The 24,190-nt window shown below is 39.0% G+C and overlaps 1 protein-coding gene across 1 annotated transcript in view; it reads left to right on the top strand.

Moving 5' to 3' along the window:
• The window catches only part of plxna2 (plexin A2), a 200,930-nt gene that overhangs the window by 138,648 nt on the left and 38,092 nt on the right, over positions 1-24,190 (top strand). The window contains exons 13-19 of the mRNA XM_084099294.1: positions 6,165-6,316; positions 9,446-9,563; positions 12,795-12,931; positions 13,998-14,165; positions 16,554-16,647; positions 22,708-22,947; positions 23,085-23,225. Of these exons, the coding sequence (XP_083955420.1) occupies positions 6,165-6,316; positions 9,446-9,563; positions 12,795-12,931; positions 13,998-14,165; positions 16,554-16,647; positions 22,708-22,947; positions 23,085-23,225 (1,050 nt within the window). The remainder of the gene's footprint in view (positions 1-6,164; positions 6,317-9,445; positions 9,564-12,794; positions 12,932-13,997; positions 14,166-16,553; positions 16,648-22,707; positions 22,948-23,084; positions 23,226-24,190) is intronic.

Here is a 24,190-nt window from a genome sequence, read left to right as displayed (position 1 = left end):
CTGATCTTGGATCAGCCATGAAAAACTTGTTGAACTATGGGCTTTAAATGCAGTTTTATTTCAGTATTGCTGTTTTGTTTTCAAATGATTGATTATTATAAGATGTGTTATATATATATATATATACAGACCCTTTCCAAAAAATGTGAATATCATGGAAAAGTTTATTTATTTCCATAATTCCATTCAAAATGTTAAACTTCCATAGATTATAGATTCAGGGCCCACAACTTAAACGATTTCAAGTATTTAGTTGTTTATTTGTACATAATTTGGGCTTCCAGCTCATAAAACCCACGAAAACAGGATTTCAAAAAATTAGAATATTACATGAAATCACACAGTAATTACACAGTGATACCGTGGTCATTTAACCAGGTTTTGGTTCTTTTGATTGATTATTAGACGGCGCAAATCCTGCTGTAAAATGAAGGAAGCATGAAGTGCTCTGAAAATGTCCTGGTAGACGGCTGCGTTGACTCTGGATTTAATAAAGCACAGTGGACCAAAGTCCTCTTTTCTGATGAGAGCAAATTTTGCATCTCATTTGGAAACCAAGGTCCCAGAGTCTGGAGGAAGAATGGAGAGGCACACAATCCATGATGCTTGAAGTCCATCGGCTGGTGTTGGTCCACTGTGCTGTCCACTCAACGCAGCCGTCTACCAGGACATTTTGCCACACTGCCAAAAGAACCAAAACCTGGTTCAATGACCATGGTATCACTGTGTAATTACTGTGTAATTTCATGTAATATTAAAAAAATTTGAAATCCTGTTTTCGTGGGTTTTATGAGCTGGAAGCCCAAATTATGTACAAATAAACAACTAAATACTTGAAATCGTTTAAGTTGTGGGCCCTGAATCTATAATCTATGGAAGTTTAACGTTTTGAATGGAATTATGGAAATAAATAAACTTTTCCATGATATTCTAATTTTTTGGAAAGGGTCTGTGTGTATATATATATATATATATATATATATATATAAAACAAATCTTATAATAATCAATCATTTGCATTGTCAATACAAGATCTTGAGCAAAAATTGATGCACCTCTTAAATGTTGTGATGTAAAATAAATGTAAAATAAATGTATGGCAGTGTAGATTTTAAATTAGACTACATTAAAATTATTTTAATTTTAGTATTTTTTATATATATAATATATATATATTTACATTGTTTATTTACAATTTTATACAATTTAATTATTTGTTTATTTGTTTGTTTGGTTGGTTGGTTTTGTACAGACAAACTTGTATTCAAGATCTCCTGGTCAGTCTCTGGGCACTCAGAAATGCAGTTGAAACCAGCCATGAATTTGTTTCAAAACATGGTCCAAAGCCTCAGGAAATAATGGCCTAAATACACATACACACTGGTACACACACCCCGACACTGACAGTGAGAGAGACCGTTCACGGTGAAAATCGTCATGAATAAATTATACTGAGCCTGATAGAACCTTCTCTCCCATCAGAGCTACAACGCTTGTCTAGTACGACACATCCTTTTTCACAAAGTCACATGTCTATTTACAGAAGAGCATTCAGCTCGAATCACTCAACCACAAACTCCAATTTTAAACTGGATGCACCACTTTCAAGTCCCTTGTTTCTTTCTTTCCATACTTAAACACTCGCTTGCTTGGCCTAAGTTCAAAACCAAGGCCCTTTTTTCTTTTTTCCCCCCTTTCAGTCTTTATCGCAGCCAACCACGGGACATTTAAGAGCAAATAAAGTGTTTAGTGTGCAGTTTATGCAGCAAGAAACAAGTCATAAGCTGAGTTTTATCAAGCCCATAAATTGCATCTCAGTGTGAATTGGGGACGTGCTTGAATCAGCTGAAAAGACTCCAATCCCGGTAACAAATCACACCTTTCGTCCTCCTGCTGCACACTTTCATTACAGCTTCCTAATTATACGCAGCAATTGAGTGCGTGAAAACCCTCCGAGGACAGGAAATTCGTTCCCGGTTAGACTTGAACGTGCTGGTGTTAAGCATTAGCATTTCTTCATTACTTAGCGAAATACCCATTCTAAACCATCTGCAGCACACAATATTTACCTGCGAGGAGATCACGACATGTTGGGTAAGGGGCATCCAGGCAGGGCTTCTGCTTTAAAAAGCATGCATTAAGAATGAAGAGACTCCCTGTTTGTCCCCGAGACACTCTCAAGACATGACACTGGCCCGTGGCTGGGAGTGTATCTGTGTGCATGTGTCCGTATAACTCAAAGCCAAACAACTCCTGAGAACTCTGAAGATCTTCTCAAAAGGTCCATATTCTCATTCTGAGGCTGGAAATCTTACAGTCACTCTTGTGATGGGGGTGAAAATGCAGTTGGATGCAAATTGTATCTCTGGATCTCTTATAGGAGCCCCTTCTGCTGGGTCAAACAAGGCAGTGCTTTCACCTCAGAGTGGGCCGACGAGACTTTGAAGTAGTGAGTCAATGCGAGAGATATTTATGCCCATTAAAGCCCATTTGATGTCTGTAATGGCCAGTCAGAACAGCACCACGCTCAGAGTGAAGCTGGAAGCTGACACCCAGACTATTATCACATGAGATTTAATCTACAGATGAAAGTGGATTCTGTAAGAATATATCTATATAATCCGTAAAGAATACGTGAATGTTAATTGGACCTCCTTTTGCCTTCAGAAACTGCCTTAATTCTTTGTGGCATAGATTTATCAAGGTGCTGGAAACATTCCTCTGAGATTTTGGTCCATATATACATTATACAATCACACAGTTGCTGCAGATTTGTCATCTGCGCATCCATGATGCGAATCTCCCATTTCACCACATCCCAAGGGTGCTCTATTGGATTTAGGCCATTTGAGTATAGTGAACTCATTGTCATGTTCAAGAAACCAGTTTGTGATGATTTGAGATTTGTAGGATAGTGTTATCCTGCTAGAAGCAGGATCCCTAGCCATCAGAAGATGGGTACACTGTGGTCATAAAGCAATGGATATGGTCAGCAACAATACTCAGGTTGGCTGTGGAGTTTAAATGATGCTCAGTTGGTATTAAGGGGCCCAAAGTGTGCCAAGAAAATATTCCCCACACCATTACACCAGCAGCAGCCTGAACCCTTGATACAAGGCAGGATGGAGCCATGCTTTCATGTTGTTTACCATGTCTACCATCTGAATGTCGTGGCAGATATCGAGACACATCAGACCAGGCAAAGCTTTTCCAGACCTCGGTTATAAGAGGTTATTTGAATAACTGCTGCCTTTCTATCAGCTCAAACCAGTCTGGTCATTCTCCTCATCAACCAGGCATTTTCACCCACAGAACTGCTGCTCTCTGGATATTTTCTTGTTTTTTTTTTTTGGACAATTCTTTGTAAACCCTAGAGAAGGTTGTGTGTGAAAATCCCAGTATATCAGCAGTTTCTGAAGTACTCAGACCAGCCCGTCTGGCACCAACAACCATACCACGTTCAAAGTCACTAAAATCACCTTTCTTCCCCATTCTGATGCTCAGTTGCTGCCATGTGATTGGCCAGGGGCGTAGAATTTAGTAGGGACGCTAGGGACGTGTCCCTACCAATATCCAGTGACACTGATATATCCTTAGCAATAATTTCGATCAAAACTTAAAATATATTTATATTGATGTCCCCACCAATTTCAAAATCAAACCTACGCCACTGTGATTGGCTAATTATATATTTGCGTTAACAAGCAGTTGAACAGGTGTACCTAATAAAGTGGCCTAATACAACTACATTACTATGATTTCATTCATTTTATAAAATATTATGAAATTATAATTTTATAATGAATATAAACACAAAATGGCCGCCTTATTATACACATGTATTTTATTTTAACATATTTTATTTTTGCATTTTGAAAACTCAAGCTTCTGTTTGTCCAAATGTGCAGTATAGCCTACAATAGAAGTGATATCGACCTTCATTTTTAGTTTTCATTATATTTGAAACATTAAAAAAACTAACTAGAATGGAGTACAAACTTTGCTGCATTGTATATTTCATGCATAAAGAAAATGGTCATATTTTGCAGTGCATAAATACTGTACAAATGACTTTTTTTAAAGTATGTGTTATGCTATTTCATGCATTATTTCAACAGTTTAGACAGTTTTCTGTTGTTAGTTTGTCTTAGATAGTCAGTCTGATGCTGACTCGGACCGATATGAATATATTTAGCATTCCATTCTTTCTTTTATTCCGCCCTTGTATACGGATGTTTCCGTCTGTTCCAGTCCTGTGTTCCTAAGAAGCAATAAAAGATTCATATACTTCCACCCTAAAGCCCGGGACACACCAAACCGACGGCAAAGAACTAGCGCTGATGAAAGCCGACTGTGTTGTCGCCTCGCGTCGCCTGTGTCGGGGGAAAAAGCTGCACTTAAACACACCGAGAGAACTACAGGCGACTGTCAGCTAGAATGCGCGTTCTGCGCCTGCGTGTAAATGAGACAACTCTCTATTTTCATCTATATTCGTCATTCAAAAAGGGAGACCGACCCTGGAGGCTGCAGATACACAAACCATAAACAAAGCAGTGTGTGCTTACCATTTTGAATATCAATCCTGCTAAACACTTTCTGTATTCCACTCATGTTAATATTGAAATATTCACCAAGGAACACTCGGGTAAGATGACGTAACATTAGAACAGCCTTCTATCTGTACCGTTTTGACTTCTTTGCTCGCTGTTTTGCTATTATTCTCGTGCACTGACTCATTCACTAAACTGAACAGCCAATCAGAGTTCCCTCTTTCACCGACGGCCCGACGCCGATTCAACATATCAAATTGACCGGAAAAAAGCAGACAAGGACCAATTTTAGCCGACGGTGCGGAACACACTAACTTAGTCGGCCGACGCACAAAAACTGCCGAACGTCGGCTTGGTGTGTCCTGGGCTTTAGGTTCACTAGTGACACTTATTTACATCCTAACCAATTAATGTCCACTAAACTCCCAGCTAAACTGCTCCCATAGAGCGACTGCAGGATCTAGTCCACTCCCCGCACCGCACTGGTCTCAGATCAGTAAACAGGCACACTTAGAAGATGCTCTTACTTTGATCATGTTAGTTTTACTTCCACATGACTGCACACAAATGGTTTATTGATTGTGTATGCAGTGGCTTTACTGTGCGTGTGGCTTTCTGGTCTGTCTGTCGCCCTCTCCCTCTCTCTCTCAGTGATATTTGGATCTGGAGAGGGTCCAGGACTGAGCTTCTCTTGGGCTTTAACAGCACAGAAGGCTTTTTGGCACCCAGAGCCAAGGTCACGCTGAGTGGCCATATTGTATTTTATGAGAGGGTGGGCTGCTCCGAGGGCTAAAATGGCCTTGTGTTAGATTTATTGCCTGTGGCAACAGCATGCAGATCTGCTGCAGTCTTGACTGGAAATTTTTAATGTACTATGCAACATTAATAGGTTAGGAATTTGCCACAATGAAGTTTTACTGATATCTAATTCGGTGCTATTAAAGTGAAACACAATGAAAGGAACCAATTATCATTAAAAGGAATCCTTTTAAAAGGTTCATTTGGAGACATTTAACTAGTTTAGGCTGGTTCCGTATTAACTTTCTTATGTCTCTGTGTTATATATATATATATATATATAATGTGACAATGTTTCTGTCGTCAGACTTTTCAAATGTTACATTTTTAACATAAGTTAAATAGTTCACCCAAAAATTTTAAATAAACACATTAAATTGATAAAAATGACAGTAAATACATCTATAATGTTACAAAGGATTTCAATTTCTGTTCTTTTAAACTGTTTTTAACATTGATAATAAAAAGAAAGTTTTTTTGTGTGTACCAAATAAGCTAATTAGAATGATTCCTGAAGGATCATGTGATGCTGAAGACTGGTGTAATTCAGCTTTGCCATCACAGAAATAAATTACACTTTAAAATACAATAAATAGAAAACAGTTATTTTAAATTATAATATTTTACCATATTACTGTTTTTACTGTACTTTTGATCCAATAAATGCAGGCTTGGTGAGCATTTTCAAAAACATTAAAAAATCTTACCGATCCTACATTTTTGAATGGTAGTGTATAATATATGTATAAATAAATAAAGTTTTAGATTTACTGATTCATTCACTGAATGAATCAATTACTACCTCTCTTGTTTCAGGTAACCCCAGTGGCAGGACCACCAGAAGGGGGCACCAGAGTGACCATCCGTGGTGTGAACCTGGGCCTGTCCTTCCCAGACATGGTCAACAACGTGCAAGTAGCAGGAGTCCAATGCACCCCGCAGGAGAACGGCTACATCATCGCTGAACAGTGAGTGACGATGGAGCTGTAAAACTCCAATGAATTCATGCTGTGAAAGATTAGAATGGGAAAAAAACTGCTTTAGCTTATCTTTAATCTTTCTCAAAATAGCAGGAGTTGGAAAAGATAATGTCCTACATTACACATACCGAGAAGCTGTTTCATGAGGGGGAAAAACTCCTTGGGTTTTCATCCAGTTTACTTTAAAGCACAGCGGGATGAGTCCATTAAACACACACACAGGATCCAGTGAACATGGCTTTGATGTCACAAGCATTAAGCGACCAATCAGGGCTAAGTATGAAAGGCATGGCAATGGTCACGACCATTTCTTTTATGCTCTATTGAGTTTGTCTTATCTGACAGAAACATTTTAACAACAACACGAAAAACATTTCTATCTGAAACATTTATATTTTCTTGTGAAGCAGAAACAGGCCGTAACTAGAGTCCAAACAGACCTGGCTTGGTCTCTGCCTGGAGTAGGTCCCATTCTTCAGCATCTGTTTGTGTTGTTTTCCCTTGTGATTGTCATTAACCCTATCTGTAAATATCCAGGATTGTATCACTAATATCATACCTCCTGGGGGAATGGGCTAGAAGTGCTAAAATGTGATGATTTGTAGCAGTAGTTTTTGCTAGGACATGCAGAAAATGTCTGTACTCAGCTTTTTTTGTCAACCATTTGATTAAAAAAACAACAACATTGGGTTAAATGGTGAAATGTGTAATATCTACCCACTAGCATCACTGCTGGCTTCCTTACCCGCTACCAGATGTGGGATACAGCGTTTCTGGAAATCAACGGCTGCTCCCAAACTTAGTTCGTAAAACCACAACACTTCAAATTATCCATCCCAATCTATTTGCCCGCGTCATGTAACAATATCCAGCCCATGTCCCGGCACGGCAGCCTCAGCAAGGAACTCAGCAGAACAAACCCACCATAAACAAGAAAAAACATCATACCTTTATAGATTTGATCCCTGTTTGCCAATGCAACACAGGTGTTTATCTCTTCCCCAGCACAACATGAGGAAAACATTGTGTATGCTATTAACGTTGCCCCTCCCCTTATTTGGGATGAGCGGCTTACAATATGCAATTCGACGTTGCATTAAAACTCACCCTGACCTTAGTGTAGACAGGAATTCTGAACGTTTGGCTTTCAAACATGTATGCCGTCATATTGTAAGGGGATATAAATAGCGCACAGCGTCTGCGCTCAGGTGGAGTGTGTGTCCACAGCGCCTCTCTCTGCCGCTGAGGCGAGGACGGGCAGAGCGAGAGGGGAACGTGTGGTAATTGAAATGCACGGCGTGCTGCCGGCTGTAGGAGGGAGATTTGTCAGCCCTTCTCTCTTCTGACAGCAGTTTAATCCGAGCGGGACGAAGCCGAGCCGAGTGGGAGTGGATTCATTTGTATGGCGCGGCGAAGGGGTGTCATGAGGAAATGGAGAATGCGCCACTGGACCCAATCAAGCCCGCAGACGGAAACGAGAAGCCGCGTATCTGATTCAACAGTTCTCTCTGGTCATGTTTTGTACTGAAGTTGTAAACATTAAGATCTTTTGCCATTTGATATTAAAAGAGGATAGGAAATAGTAGGGAGATCAGGATATCATCTGAGCCTCAAATGACTATAATGGCTTTATCTCATGCGTACGTATTTTGAATAGCTATCAAAGGTGCTTTTTCGTCCACAATATGGTTTAGTTACAGCATGTATCAGCTAATTTCCGAAGCTCAACAGCTAAACTTGCTCTACGCAGAAGCAATGATTGAGCACCCAAACTTGCTTCCAAACTTTAATTGCCTTAGAAGTGCAAGTCCTCCGCTCGTTGTGATTGAGAGGACATAATGTGTGCTGTGAACAGCTGTGAACGCTGTCTGCCGAGCCTGTCAGACTCACCGCAGGATGCCACATCACACCCACAATCACGCAGCCTGCGCCGCATGCATTCCCACAGTCATCCCTAATGATGCGAACACTCGATATCAGCCAAACATCGATTGCAGCGCCCCTGCACTTTCAACTCAGATTTGAATTCTCATGTCGGTTTCATATTTACTTCATTTGAGGGCCAGTCAATGGGCTGTGTGTTTTTATTTTGTCATTTGATCCTGCCACCCGTCCGTAAAGCTGATACCTGATCAGCACGTATGATGTAGCAACATCGACCTGCTCCCTGATCAGAGTGCATGATAACGCTGTATTGATTTGTGCTGTGCGTCACTGGCTTGCAATGTGGAGGCCGTATATAGGCGTTTCTTCAACTTCAGGCACTTCTATATGTCAGGGGTTGATATTTTTTATTAAAACATGTCTTCTTAATTTATATTTGGCATTTCCAAGCTGTGGTTTTGTCTAATTATGCAAAACGTGTGAAAAACGTTTATTAATGTACATGAAATTCTAGCTATGTAATTAGTCTTACAGTTGCAAGTCTGCCATTTTATCCTAAGAAAATTTAAAATGTTCTCTCCGGGACCATCATTTCTATCACAGAGTGCCATTAAACACAATATATAATTTAAGATGTGGTAGAACTGTGACACTTTCAGAAGAAAAAAAAAAGTACAACAATGTGAGAATTCTCCTGTGATGTATGTATATCCACTAGTGGACAACTATGTTAGTGGATAAATGAAATAATTCACTGTGAAAAGTGTATTTTAAGAGTTTATTTCCCAAAAGTGCCAATAGTAGCAGAAACACCCAAATGCAGTGCAGAAACTACAGGAACTTATGGTTTTAATGCTACAAAAGCGTTGTGTGTTCTTGGCATTGGCACTCCCGTAGAGCGGTCTTGTCAATTTGGCTAATGGAATGTGTGCGCTAAAGCAATCAAAGCAAAAATTACATTGCGATCAAGAGGAAATCAATGGAGAGAGAGGGAGAGAGAGAGTCGCATACTGATCACTCAGCAGGACTGGAGATGACTTCCAATGCTTTGGTTCCTTAGTCTGGATGAAGTCCAGAAGCGTTAAAGCTTTGTAATCATAGGGACTGGATGGACCTGGATTCGTTTGCACAGAAGCTATGAGGGGGTGATATGTGATATCCATCCATTTAGGTGGCTTTCATTCAAGTCAAGATTAAAATGTAATGTAACGTTGTATATTTGTTCTTTCTCAGGATTGTATGTGAGATGGATGAAGCTCCTGCGGACAGTAAGCCCGGCCCAGTCCATTTGTGCGTAGGGGAGTGTAAGCCGGAGCTCCAGACCCGCTCTTCTCAGCTCTATTCCTTTGTGGTAAGACCTTGAGCTCTGCTACATCTAAATAATGCAGTGAGGTAGTGGTGAAACCGGCCTTTGTTTTGGTTTTATTAAACTGAGCGTTAGTTGGTCCATTGAAGAGAACTCATGGGTCACATGATTTTATGCATCTGGACAGGTGAACCTTGCTGAGGTTGCTTTGTTCTCAGAAGCGATTCAGCGAAAATGTCAAATCAGAGGAAGTGACTCAGAGCTCAACATTCTGTACTTCAGCTGTTCAAATAGCTACGCTTTTGGAACAAAGACTTTCTTCTGCACATATTCATGAGGCCTTACAAAAATCTATATCTCTGATTAGTCCTCCATTTGAAGTAAATATGCTGGTTTCTGATCTTACAACATTTATTTTGCTTTCATAATACTTAATATTCTTCCTCACAAAGCATTGCAATAGATTTAATTGCAATAAATCTCATAGTTCTACTTTTTTTAAGCAGAATAAAAAATGAAGTGGTAATATTGCCAAATACTCAGTAAATGTGTTAAACAATATTGCACTACACATAATTACTTTGTTTTTTAAGTTCCTAAATTGTATGCACCCTCTCGCAACCACCAGTTTCAAAACTCCTTTGAAGAATACCATGGTACTATAATAGAACATGTCCTAAAAGTCTATTAGTTTGCTACGTTTTTGGCACAAAAGCAGTATATTTGCATGTTATATTTATATATTTCTATCTGTCCAGGCAGTTATCTAGGAAATCACTCCATTAATGTGTTGGAACTGTCTCTCCATGCAAATTTAGAGTCATTAAAAGCCACAAGGTCAATAAATTAACCTTTTTATGGCTTGCATGGCATTTTTATTGGCTTATTGTGCTATTTGGTCCTTTTTAAAGTAGTATTTTTGTGCATCTTCAGTAGATTCTGAAATTATGTTGTGGATTAGTGGATAATAACATCATTTACACATGTATTTGCCAAGACATTAAAAGAAAAGCGTGTTTATTGAACTAATGCACTCATCAAGCACAAAAGACTTGAGATATGCTGTAAAAACTAGCTAATTTACAGATTGCTGCTGTGTGTGTCATTATTATTTGGTGAAATAGCAGCCCTGCTTCCTCCGTTTAGAAGCGCAGCTCTCGTCGGCATAATAGAACTTGTTTTCGGTTATTAAAATATTGAGTGATTATGAACACGAAACACCACGGGGAGCGCACATTGAACGTGGAGACAATAAAAGCCATTAAGCGAATCAAAGGAAGGATGGTTGCCATGTTGTCTCGTCGCAGTGGAGCACCTGTGGGAACTCCTGCGCACCTGTCTCAAACACCCAACCGCCGGCCTGGGGTTAATAGATAATCAACGGCAGCATTCACACGCACACCAAGGCAAACAATTATCCATACCGCCACAATTAACGGCCTCTGCTAATTAGGGGAGCTGTTTATATTACAATATGCGCTTCAGCCACTTCCTGTATGTGTTTATGCCTGTTTGTGTGTGTGCGTGTGATTTTCTTGCACGCCTTTCATATCGCAGTCAAATATAAAAGCAGCGTGTTATCTCAACCGCTCCGACAAATGTTGTCGGACAACATGGAGTCCCCGAGCGGCCCACCGGTTGTAGAACAATGAGAGGCGAGACCGAAATTGGTGTTAATTCATTTCTTAGTCCGTGCACGTGTGAAGTCGGCCACCAGCCATTTCATGTGCTTTCTTAAGACACAGAGCTGTCTGTTTCTGTGATTCTCCATCTGCTATGTTCAGTCCCTGTGCACAATAAAGGAAGAGAACTGGGAACTAGAGAGTTTATGTACAACATTTTAAAAGCCTTTTATTTATCCTCAGACATGCTTTTCATGAGCTCGCATCGCTCAGACAAGACTGGAAATGACATTTCTTTGTAGCGGTCGCTCTTTATTTGTGAGCTCAGCAGCGAATGAGGCGAATGAGACTCATGAAGGACAGTTGTTATTTACAAACGTAGCTCTCTTTTGTGGAACTGCCACCCACATCTATGCAGTTTCAGATTCAAAACATGCTTGTGTTCAGCTGATACAGAAAACTAGGCTGTGTCATTTCTTTACCACTAACGGCACTAAATAGATTTATGTATGTTTGCATGCATGCATGCGAGTAAAAATCGGCATTGACGACTATATAAACGTGTCACTCGCAAGTTGGCCAGTAACATTTTTATGAATTCTAGCAATGCATGAACGTGAACAAATGTGAACAAACGTGAACGACGCTCGGGACAGTTGACGGGTCAGCGCTTCATCTTCACTAAAGTTTAAGCCTTGACAAGAAGACTTGAAAGGGAGCTCGTTTCGTCACTCGCACGCCTTGTGAAAAGTTTAGCGTGCGCACACATCCAAAGCCCGCATCAGACACCACAAAAATACTATACTGAGCTATGTTTCACGTCTTCTTGCACTTGAGCGGACAAATTCACACAAAATTGTCAAAAAAATTGCGATTATCCTAGTAAACATTGGGAAAGTAAATGCATGTGTACAGTATCAGTAAGCTAAATTAGATCTGTGCATTCACTCCTAAAGTGACAGCAGCCTAATTCCTCCTGCTGTCTGTTTTAATGTTAATCAAACAACAAAGGATGATGAAAAAACCACTCACTGCTTTGACTGAATTAAGTTTGTAACTTTAATAAGGATTAATTAATAAGGATATTTAATATATACAGTGAAGTGTGCAGTGTCTTCAATACTGTTTTCAATTTATATTAGGCTTGTAGTTTTAGCTGTGGTATCAAAATTGGCAATGGAGAATTGTGAATTTTCACTGGTATCTAAAATTTTGGTGTCATTACTGCCAGTTTCATGGCAGGTAAAAAAATACTTATGGCCGGTACATTTTATGTATTTATTTATAGTTTTTCTTCGAAATAAGTTAATACTTGTAATGATATTAAATGGCAATAATATTTCACAATATTACAGTGTTTACTGTATTTTTGAACAAATAGGTGCAAACATGGTGAGCATAAGAGACATTGAAATGAAAGGTTACACTTTATGTTAAGGTGCTTACAGTGTAATTATACAAATAAGTACTGAGTGATAACAAAAAGTACTCACTATATAATTACAGTTAGGATTAGGTTTGGTTTAAGATCACTTGCTTATAATTATGCATAATTTACTGTTATTACTATAGTAAGTACATGTAAGATGTGTAACAGCTTGTTATCTCTAGCTTGTTTCCTTGTTTCCTACCTGTCTTCTCTTTCTGTCTGCAGATGCCATCAGTCACGGGTTTGTCGCCCAGTCGAGGTCCCGAGTCTGGGGGAACTAAAGTGACCATAATGGGGGAGAACCTGGGGGCAGGCAGCAGCGTCACTGTGCTTTTTGGGAACCAGACCTGCGAGTTTTATGAGTATGATTTTATTTTATTTTTATTTTATTTTTTTATCCTGTTATGCATAGTATAAAAAAATTATATTATATAGTAATACATATATTAAATAAAATAACGTACATATATTAGTGCTGTCAATCGATTACAAAAATGAACTAACTTATAGAATGATTTCTGAAGGATCATGTGACTGAAGACTAATGACTGATGTAAATTCTGCTTTGCATCACAGAAATACATTGTATTTTAAAGTAAATTAAAATAGAAAACTATTATTTTAAATTGTAATAATATTTCATATTATTACTGTTTTTTTCTGTGTTTTTTTTTATCAAATAAATGCAGCCTTGGTGAGCATTAGAGACTTCTTTTAAAACATTAAAATAAGTAATGTTTCCAAACTTTTGACCAAAACTGTATATATAGTAGTGTGAACATGGACACTGATGTCAGAAGAAAGTTGCTGATCCTAACTTTCTACAAACTTTTTACATCCATCAGAGAGCGTTTCGGATTACTTCCTGCTCAAACTTCATTCAATTAAATGCTTAAAGTTCCTCTAGATTTCCTCTTTTTCATCTGCCTTTCCTCTTCCTGTTGCTCTAATTTTGCTAGCATACTTCTGTATGTAAATATCGTACCCCCCGCTAGACTTCTTCCTATATCTCCTCCTTTTCGTCTCACTCCAGGATCTCAATTTAAAGATGAGACTGATTGTAGTGCTTTAAGATGCATGAGAGTGACGACTTTAATGCGATAGCGGCTAATTGCAGATTTCTATTTTCCTCTGTGTTCCTGTGGAAGGATGACGTGTTCCTGATTGTGTGCGAGGGTGCCATAAGTAAAAACATAGCATTCTCTTATACGCTGCAGAGAATGACTAATGCTCACTTTCCATAGGTAGCACTTTCAGTGAGAGCTGTAAGAAAAGACTGCAACTGAAAAAGAGCAGAGAGCCGCCCACTAGCCATTCATATATAGTGTGTCTGAACAATAAGTCTAGCCATCTGTTATTAAGTAAAGACTTTGTGTTGTTCTTAGTATCTCGTCAGAATCTGATTGGCTTGTATTTTCTTGCCCACAGAAGATCTATGACGGAGATTGTGTGTTACTCCGCCCCTTCTCTGACGGGAGTAGGGCCGGTTCAGATCAGCGTGAGTTTGGATCGCGCCCAGGTCCCAGGGAGCCTGACTTTTGAGTATATAGACGACCCCACCGTTCAACGCGTTGAACCGGAATGGAGCATTGCCAGGTAACAGTACATATATGATGCATTGTTTAAGTATTGGATTATTCAGATTGGATAGTGTGGCCTTCAAACATTGTTTGCAAACACTTTTGACTTTTTGAGGCTGATGATTCTTAGACTCTTTGAATGGATGTCAGACACATTCCTGAAAGAAATTGATCTGATTCACTGAATGCAGTTCTGCAGCTTTGTTCAAGGCCTTGTTGCTTTGTTATGAAAATGAATAAATGGCTGACTTGCATCCAGATAGATCCTTTCATCTTTTTCATAATATTTACACCATGACAGGGTGATCATGAAGATAGTTTTATAAAAGTAAAGCTTTAAGTCACGTCTGAGATCTATAAATATGCTGCTACTGCTGCTGCTGCTGAAGTCACGAAATCTTTGCACAGTCTGTCTTTGCATCTTATGTCTGACTATAACTTTAAATAACAGCATATAATACAGTGGGGTCCAAAAGTCTGTTGATATTTTCTAATTTAAATTAAATAGGAACTATATTATTAGCATAACAATTGAGTGAAAAGTTCACATGATCTTATTTGATTAAAGGGATAGTTCGCCCAAAAATGAAAATTCTGTCATCATTTACTCACCCTCAAGTTGTTTCAAACCTGTATGAATTTCTTTTTTCTGCTGAACACAAAAGAAGATATTTTGAAAAATGTCGGTAACCAAACAGTTGATTTTTCTTTCCTACTATGGAAGTCAATGGGGTCCATCAACTGTTTGGTTACCGACATTTTTCAAAATATCTTCTTTTTTTTTGGGCGAACTATCCCTTTAATGACCTAGAAATAATGCAAAATCTAAAATATTTATTTTTCATTTTAAAACAAATGAATCACAAATCTTCTTTGTGTTTAAAATGCTCAAAGTTCTAAAACTTTGTTTATTTCAAGAATTAAATTACATTTTGAATCCCAGATTTTCAATGTGATATCATACCCCTCAGATTTGCTTTTACAACATGCTATAATTTAGTTCAGGCAAAGTGCGTGGTTATTATGACTATATCTTAAAGTGATAGTTAATCCAAATATGAATATTCTGTCATCATTTACTCACCGTCGTGTCCAAACCTACTGTATGACTTTCTTTCATCCGCGGAACATATAATATATTTTGAATAATTTTGGGAACCAAACATGACCCCACTAACTTCCATTGTATGGACAAAAGAAACACTGAGGCATTTCTCAAAATACGACAGAATTTAAATTTTTTGGGTGAACTATCCCTTTAAGTGATTTTTGTGTGTTTCACTGTACACAACTGGCCTGATTATACAGAGCCTCAATATATTCATATCAAAGTGCTGCACATGATTATATACAGTAGCACAAATGTGCTACATAAGTGATGCTGAGATACAGGTTCACTACAAGCTGGAGTTAGAAATGCAAAAAAAAAATGCCTCTCTCTCACAAGACCCAACTCACAGATACATAAGCATTTAGAATCATGCCTACAAATAGGAACATTGTATTGCTCAAAGGTTGCTCTTTCATGGCTTAGGAGACTTAAAGGGGTAGGTAAACCAAAAATGTCCTCCTTTACTCACCCTCATGTCGTTCTAAACATGTATGACTTTTTCTTTTTCTGTGGTACACAATAGATATTTACACAGAAGATATTTTGAAGAACGTTGGGCACCAAACCAAATTGGAGCCCAATGACTTCCATTGTATGTACAAAAAAAAGAAGATTTTTATTTTTACAAAATATCCCCTGTGTTCCACAGAATTCAGTAAAGTAAGGCATTTAAGGCAAGTAAGACAGGTTTGGAACAACAAATGTGTGTAAATAATGACATCATTTTAATTTCTGAGTTATGAATGCATTTAGCATAGCTCCGATCTTTTGGTCCGGTATAATTTGATGAGATCTCTGACTGTTGCTGTCTCTCTTATTTGATCCTATTGCTATATAGGAGAAACAATTGAGATATTGAATGGATCTCTCATGTGATTTGCCTGTGGGTGAGTGTCCCATTCCATGGCATCGCCCACAGTGAACAGAACAGCGTACGAGCGACTCCTGGCTAATAAAGTGCTCAAGAGTAAACAACAGAAACACCTAGAGCAAGAGCTCCTCACCCATTCCACTCCCAGATGCTCAGTTCTTTTGTTGTGCTTTATCAAGCTATGGACATTCCCATAATGCTAAGCAGGATCACTGCTGCTTCTGTTCTTTTAGTGTTTTCAAAGACACGTCTAGTACGTTTGATTAAATCTACTGAAGCCAGTTAAAAGCATCTTTAATCAGAACCTTCTCAAAAGCTTATTATCTTCTAAGCACCACATTACAAAGAAACAAGTTTTAAATCAAATGGAACTTCAAAGTTTTCACCCCATTCACGATCACGACTTCTTGTATGTTTTTCAGCGGACACACGCCTCTGGTGGTGACCGGGACGAACTTGGATGTCATACAGGAGCCAAGGATTCGGATCAAGTATGGCGGGCGGGAATCCGTAAATGTGAGTAGCTTCGTGTGCGTTATCGTCGTTCGTCAATTATCCACCCTCACTTTTAAAATGACCTTAGTTACCTGAGCTCAGGAGCTTGTGGGAGAATGGCTCTCTCTTGTGAGCTGATATCTCACTAGGGCCGACACGATGAAACCGAATCGGATCAGTTCGACCTCCGAGATGCGTGACCTTGGGAAGTGGGATGCTTTGTCTGCAGGTTTGAGTTAATTATCGGTGACTTTCAGTGGAGAGAGGATCGCACAATCTGCACGCTGCCTTTTTTTGTGATGCATTAGACTAATTTCTGTCTTTTCTGTTGACCCACGGAGGCGAGATCCGTCGTGACTCACTGCCACAGCTTCAGAAATCTCATATATCTCCTACCCACAAGCCTCTGCGTGACCTCTTTTTCAAGCTGTGTATCTGTAATTTCGACTAAGTACCCTGCTGAATTATTCAGTCTGCGCAAAGTGGTACGGATGAGGCATTTAATTTGAGCATTTTACTCTGCTCATACCACCTTTGTCGAACTGGGTTTTGTTGGCCATTATTTGTAGAGTCCTGCATAAAACCATCCAATGCAGTATTGGTGGATAGTGGCCTGTTAAAAAGGGTTGTATTGCTTAATGGGTTTCAAAGAAAGATAAACTGCAAACCCATCGGCTTGGTCAGCATAAAGATATCCCAAAAATAATAAGACCCAAGGGCTAAGGAGTTGGTACAAATTCAATTTGCTCTATACTGCAGGGGGTCCAAGTTTAATTTACATAATAGGATTTTTCAGCCTGGTCAGACATGAGGATGGGATAGCCAGTGGCGTCTCATATCTTCTATTGTATTATTTGACTTTGACTTTTTATTTATTTTTTAAGTGTACAGTACTATATGATAGATCAACAATTACTTCCTATTTACTTTATATATATACAATGTTGGTCTTTGCCCATTTGCATGTCTATGAGCAATGTGATGATTATGTAAAACGCATCTTTCCAAGTGCGGAGGTGTTTAGAACAGCACTAATCACACATTATTTCTTACTTCAGTGAGGTGAAAGCAAAACTGCCATAGCCATCCTTCCCCTGTTTCCAACAGCATAACTGCGCTTCAGTCCCCAGCTGTACAGATGTACCCGTGTGCGGGTAGTTCTCCTGAAAGTCACTTTTAGTAAAAGAGACACCGACTGCGCAATGAGGAGTGACAGAAGCTTGCGTTCCTCCACGCTTCACAGAGCCCAGAGCTCTAAGAGTTCTTAAAGGGACTCATGAAATATGTTGTGTGGGCGCTGTCTGATCTGTCAGGTGCTAGTGCTGTCTTTCTCTTTCTTTCTCTTTCTTACTCTTTACAACAGAGCAAGAAAAAGAGAGGTAGACAGAGAAAGGTTGGCTTCCTTCTTTCAGGCATCATCACCAAAGACCCAACCTGGCTTTGATTCCCTGCATTTGTATTAACCGTTGAGCTTACGATTATGTATTTCTTCATCCCCCTTTTTCCTCTGTATTTTTGGAGAGGGAGATGGGGAACAAAACAGCCGCGGAGTCTGGCAATCAAAGCCTAGCGCCCGTCAAGGCAGCCTTCAAACTGTCATCTGCCTCCTCCCCAAATTGCTTCTCTTCCTCCTCTCCTCCCCTCCCGTTACCTGGTGGGGTTCTCAGAAGCCGAGCGAATGGCAGACAATTGCCTTTGTGCATCCTGCTGTACCTGTCACCAACCCGCAATTGAGACATTAATCATTTTCCTGATTATAGCTAAAAGATGAGTTTTTCTACCTTTGTCTTCTCTCGAGGATGAGTAGAAGAAAAAAAAATCGCTTGACACATGCAGCAGCGAAGAGATTCGGTAATGAAGTCTGGAGACGGATTCCTAAAGCGTTGCACGCCGCTATCTGAGCCGATCACAAAGGCACTTCAGTTTTTTTTCTTCTAAAACTAAGCGATCAGACGCTCCCACCAATCAGTGTCAAAGACCTCCCCAGATACCTCGGATAAGAGCGCGCTCTCAAAAAAACCAACATGAAGAACATGAACTATGGATGATAAAAGCATCTTAGCATTTAACAGAGCCACGGGCGTTTGTCTACAATCGTGCAGATCCTTATAGTTGTTCTAATTTCCATCTATCTCATTTTTTTCTCTTTTCGTTATATAGTTACATGCGCATGTACTTAAAACAACAAAGGGCATAATTCAGAAATGGTGGGCAGTCATTACCATAAAACTTTTTATTCTCCTATGTCAGTTCGCTGTGTCTGGTTCAGAAGATATCTTGCTGTTCATACTGTACATCACTTTTTGTGTTCCAATCGAGCAAGAAATGTTAATGTTTAAAGGATTAGATATTCATATATATATGAATTCATATTCATATATATATGAAGAGTTCAGATGCAAAAGCCTCTAAGTGCCATCTGAAATTTTCTTCTAGAATGATCATTTTTATCAAGCTCATATATTTAAATGCAGTAATTTCACTTAAATGGCAATGCAAATGACCTATTAATTGTCATTTAGGTGAAATTACTGAACTTAAATATACAAGCTTGATAAAAATTATCATTCTATAAGAAAATTTCAGATGGCACTTAGAGGCTGTTGCATCTGAACTCTTCATATATATATTCTATTTAGCAATCGTTCAAAACCTGTACGACTTTCTTCTGTGCAACATGAAAATGTGGAATACAATGGAAGTTGTTTTTGGACTCCGATGACTTTTATTGTATGGACAAAAACAGTTGACGATATCTTTTTCATGTTCCACGGAGGAAAAGAAACTCGGAGAGGTTCGAAACAACATCAGGATGAGTAAATGATGACAGACTTTTCGTTTTTGGCTGAACTATCCCTTTAAGGCATTAGTACCCGTTTTCACTGACCCGAGTAACTCGAGACAGATTTTAGCCAGGGAGCACCATCTCTATGCAACTCTTTGTCCCAGAGACAGAGAGATGAGTGGAGAGAGATGTTTGGATTCATTAGTTTAGGCGGGTAGAACTGTGCTTTGTGCTGAGTCATGTGTCAGTTCTTGGAAGAACCTGAAACCAATTATTTCAGTGAGACAGAAAAGGATCCCAATTATTTCCACAGCCAAATACCTGCAGCTACTGCAGCCTGGTCATAGAAGGACAGAAGAGCAACTCAAATGTTATTAGTCTGGTGCATGTCCTGAAGTACAGCTAAAAACACATTTGCTTTTGACCCACTCAATATCTGCATTTCCTTCTGCTTACAGCAGGTGTTATTTAAAATACAATTAAAATCTGCTAATTAAATCCATCCATGTGGAAAGCTACACCCCCCCCACTGTTGGAAAACCGGTATCTTGATGTGGGCGGAAGTGAAGAAACAAACTGGTACAGCAAGACAAAATGTGACAACAGCCAGTGTGTGTCAAGCCAGTTTGAAACAGATGGCGTCCAGAGGCTGTGAAAGGCTCTTCCAGGCTGTGCCAGTCTGGTGGTGCCCACAGCATCTGTCTCTGACATGGCACTGCCACGGAAGGACAGAGAAACACACACACACACACACACACGCGGTTCAATCGCATTAGACCCTTATCTTGTCCTGCTTAGCTGGGCAGCAACCTTCAGAATGGCTTTTCAATTCAATAACACAAAGGTTGCAGGTTCAGTGTTTAGTAGGAGTGGTGTATGAACTGGAGAACTGCTGGAACAGTCCTCTGCTGTCATCACTGGAGTAAGTAATAATTTAGCGCTCACTTTAATCCTGAGTAACAGAACACTTACTACAGCGACAATATCCCTGAAGCAATCTGGTTTAAGTGTCTTGCTCAAGGGCACAATGATGATAGTTATGGATCTTGTGCGGCTCAAACCTGCAAACTTCAACCATATCATCCCATATAATATATACATTTTGTACATAATTAATATTTAATAATAATTAATATAATATTTAATATAAAAAAAAAAAAATTAATCAAAAAGTATTTTATAATGTTTATATTAGAAGAGGTGTTTTGTCATTTATCTACATTCAGTCTACTGTACATACATCTACTCTCGCCTCTTGCTCTTTAGCTCAGTAAGAATCAGTTTTTCAACAGTTTGACTAGATCTGCATTTCCAGCGCGCCCTCTCGGTTACCTCACGTGTGGTGCTGTGGAGTGTGTAATGGGATTACAGGTTTTGATGACAGTGTGACTTTAGAGTTATTGAATCCCATTCATTTTTAACCAGATCCAGCCCCTCTGAGCTGCAAGAGAGCTTCTGTTATCATGCAAACACGGTGCGTAATGTGAAGTGCCTACAGAAGAGACCCGTGCTCACGGAGGCGACGTCAAATGTTGTTCAAACCTACACGCTGTTCAGTCAGCTGCTGTGAAAGTTGTAATTTTGGAAGCATGTTTTCTTTTCAAGTTTCCCTGACTTTAAGTAAGCATAGTAAGTCAGTCCTTATAGATGCTGGATATTTTGCTGTATTTGAGGAAAACTAGAACCAGAAGGTTGCAGGTTCGAGCCCTGGTTCGAGTTTCAGAAAGATTTTAAATGTAAATACACTTTCAGAGGGACAAACCATCCTGAAATCCTCATGTCCAAAACCAGAGGCTATATTTTGCAGCTTATTTTTTTTACTCAGACTGTCAATTCGTTCTGAGAATTCTGCCTTTTTTCGTAATAGTGTTTACTAGTAATGGCACTGGCCTAGAGAGCAATAATCACTGACAAGAAAACCATTTCAATCTCAGAATTGACAAATATCACTTATTATACACTCCTCGAGGGCCGAGTGAAGAGGAAGAGCAAAGGAATGAGGAACCAAAAGCTATGGAATGAGATGCACCCTCAATCTCACGAAAATCAAGTTTGTGTGGTCAAAATGAGTTAGTATGGATTGCGGCTCTGGCTGCGAGGAGGCGAGATGCGAGGAGGAGATGTAGTGCTCGCCGGTCCTGCCGTGCTTTGAAGATATTTAGCTCTAATTAAGTTTCTCCCCTGAGAGTCGGAGAGAAGAAAGAAATGAGATGAAAACCTCCCGGCACAGTCAGAGTTTCACAGCAATCAATTTTGTTGTTGGAGCGTCATTGCTGCTCTCTGCTACTCCGAGGGAACGGCTCGGCGTCTGAGAGTGCGTCCGTCAAGTGTGACTGCTGATGTTTATGCAGTACAGATCACGGTTGTTGCATACTTGAGGTATGAGAGTGCTACAGTTTGCATCATTTCAGCTCAACAATGAAATTACATTGAATCTGAGGCCTCGCGGTTAGCGATACATTGAGCTGCGCTGCTTTGTGTTGCAAGTTCCGAACTCATGAAATGTGAAACTTCTGACAAAAAACGTCCCTTAAACGTCCCCCAAAGAATATTTTGCAGAGCATAATAAATAATACAAAAAGAAATTACAGAACACTAAGCCTTTTAAGGACCTTTTTTTTTGTTGCATTATTTAAATATTTTCATCCAATAAATGACATTTCCCTCCAATTTTTCATTACTTTGTTGTTATTATTACTTGTACTCATTTTTAGATTCTCAGATTCTCATAATTGTTGTACAGTATTTTTTAAACTTTTTTTTCATAATAGCATAAATTAATGTTAATTAAAAACAAATATCACTATGATGTACTTTGCAGTTTTAATAATAATGGGAAAATTGTAAAATAATCATTTCACAATGCAACAAATCCAAATGGTTCTAAGACATGCTGCTTTTTCTTTAAGCAAAAATATGAGAACTTTGTCTTTCGAGCGACCTGGACATGTAGATACGCCAGCTCATTTCTTTCATGAAGTTCAAACACTCGCATGATGTGGCGAGATTCGGTCAAAAGAGTGTAATTTACACTTTTAATGTTTTCTCTCTGAGTTTGTTTCTGATTTTTGAATTTAAAAGGTAGTCTTTCCTTTGTTCTCCAGCTCCGTTGTTGTCTAACAAAAGGAAATGCATCTGCAGTCTTTTCAGTTCAGTAAAACACTTGAAAACAGATGGTATCAAAGGGATCTTAATGGGAAAGAACTGAAGTGAGATGAAACAATGAATAACAATTACTCTCAAAAACTGGTGATGAAAATAAAGCATATTTATCTCTGTCTCTCTCTCATTTCCAGGTCTGTAAGATTCTGAACACCACGACTATGAGCTGTTTCGCTCCCTCGCTGACAGCCGAGTACAGGCCGGGTTTGGACTCAGTCAAGCACGCAGACGAGTTTGGTTTCATCTTCAATAATGTGCAGGCTCTTTTAGTGTACAACAACACTAACTTCATGTACTACCCCAACCCTTACTTTGAGCCTCTCAGCACCAATGGCATACTGGAACAGAAACCTGGCTCACCTATCATTTTAAAGGTACAGATCAGACTGTCACTACCCAAGCGTATGCAATGTATACTGAAAGTATATGTGTATATACACTTAAATATTCAGTAGTGTAAGCTTTTCAAACGTAACTAACCTTTCACATGTGCTGTGTGTGTGTGTACCAGGGTAAGAATCTGGTTCCCTTGGCCTCTGGAGTGAAGCTTAATTACACCGTTCTGATAGGAGAGACTCCATGTTCTGTCACCGTATCTGAGTCTCAACTGCTGTGCGAGCCACCTAATCTCACCGGCCAGTACAAAATCATGGTAAATATGCATCTGTATGTTGGACACATCCTGCTCAAATCTTTTTATTATTTTTTTCTGAAATGTTTTTCAGTCCAGATCGAAACCTGAAATCTGATTTCTGATGAATGGAAACGTCTCAGTACCTTTCCCATATAGTGAATTACACTATCATTCAAAATAAAAAGTACTTTTATTCAGTGAAGAAGCATTAAAATGATTAAAAGAGACAGTAAATACATTTATAATGTTACAAACAATTTCTATTTCAAATAAATGCTGTCATTTTGAACTTTCTATTCATCAAATAATCCAAGATAAAATGCATCAGTTTCCACATAAAGCAACACTAGTTTTTTCAACATTGATCATAATAAGAAATGTTTCTTGAGCACCAAATCATCATATTGAAGGATCATGTGACACTGAAGACTGGAGTAACGATGCTGAAAATTCAGCTTGGCCATCACAGGAATAAATTACATTATAAAATATTCTAGATTAAAATAGAAAACTGTTATTTTGAATCATAATAATATTTCACACTATTACAGTTTTGACTTTATTTTTGATCAAATAAATGCAGCCTTGGTGAGCATAAGAGACTTCTTTCAAAAACATTTGAAATCCAACCCAAATATTTGAAGATAGTGAGTAGTTTTTCCATCTCTATTTCCATAATGTCAAATTTCTGATCCTTTTTTGTTAAAGAAAACAAGTCAGCAGTTATGATCAGATTGAAATAAATAAATATATTTGGATTTCTGTGAACCATTCCTGATGTGTTTTCATGTGTTTAACATGCTTGAAAAGCCCTTTAGCACGTGTTTACTAGATTTGAGACCTGTGCTGTTGAGGTGGGTGTTAAATGCCCTCATGCTCATTATTTACTATTGTTGTACCGCTGGTGGAGACGCAGGCCAGACCTTCAGCAATGCCACAGTCTTGTTGCTGTCACCAGGTTCCCTAGGAACAGAAAACCAATT

Source organism: Abramis brama, assembly GCF_963993115.1.
Source record: "Abramis brama genome assembly, chromosome: 22".
In the NCBI taxonomy this organism is placed as follows: Eukaryota; Metazoa; Chordata; class Actinopteri; order Cypriniformes; family Leuciscidae; genus Abramis; species Abramis brama.
The sequence above is the reverse complement of the archived record's forward strand: the minus strand, read 5'-3'. Positions and strand labels throughout refer to the sequence as shown.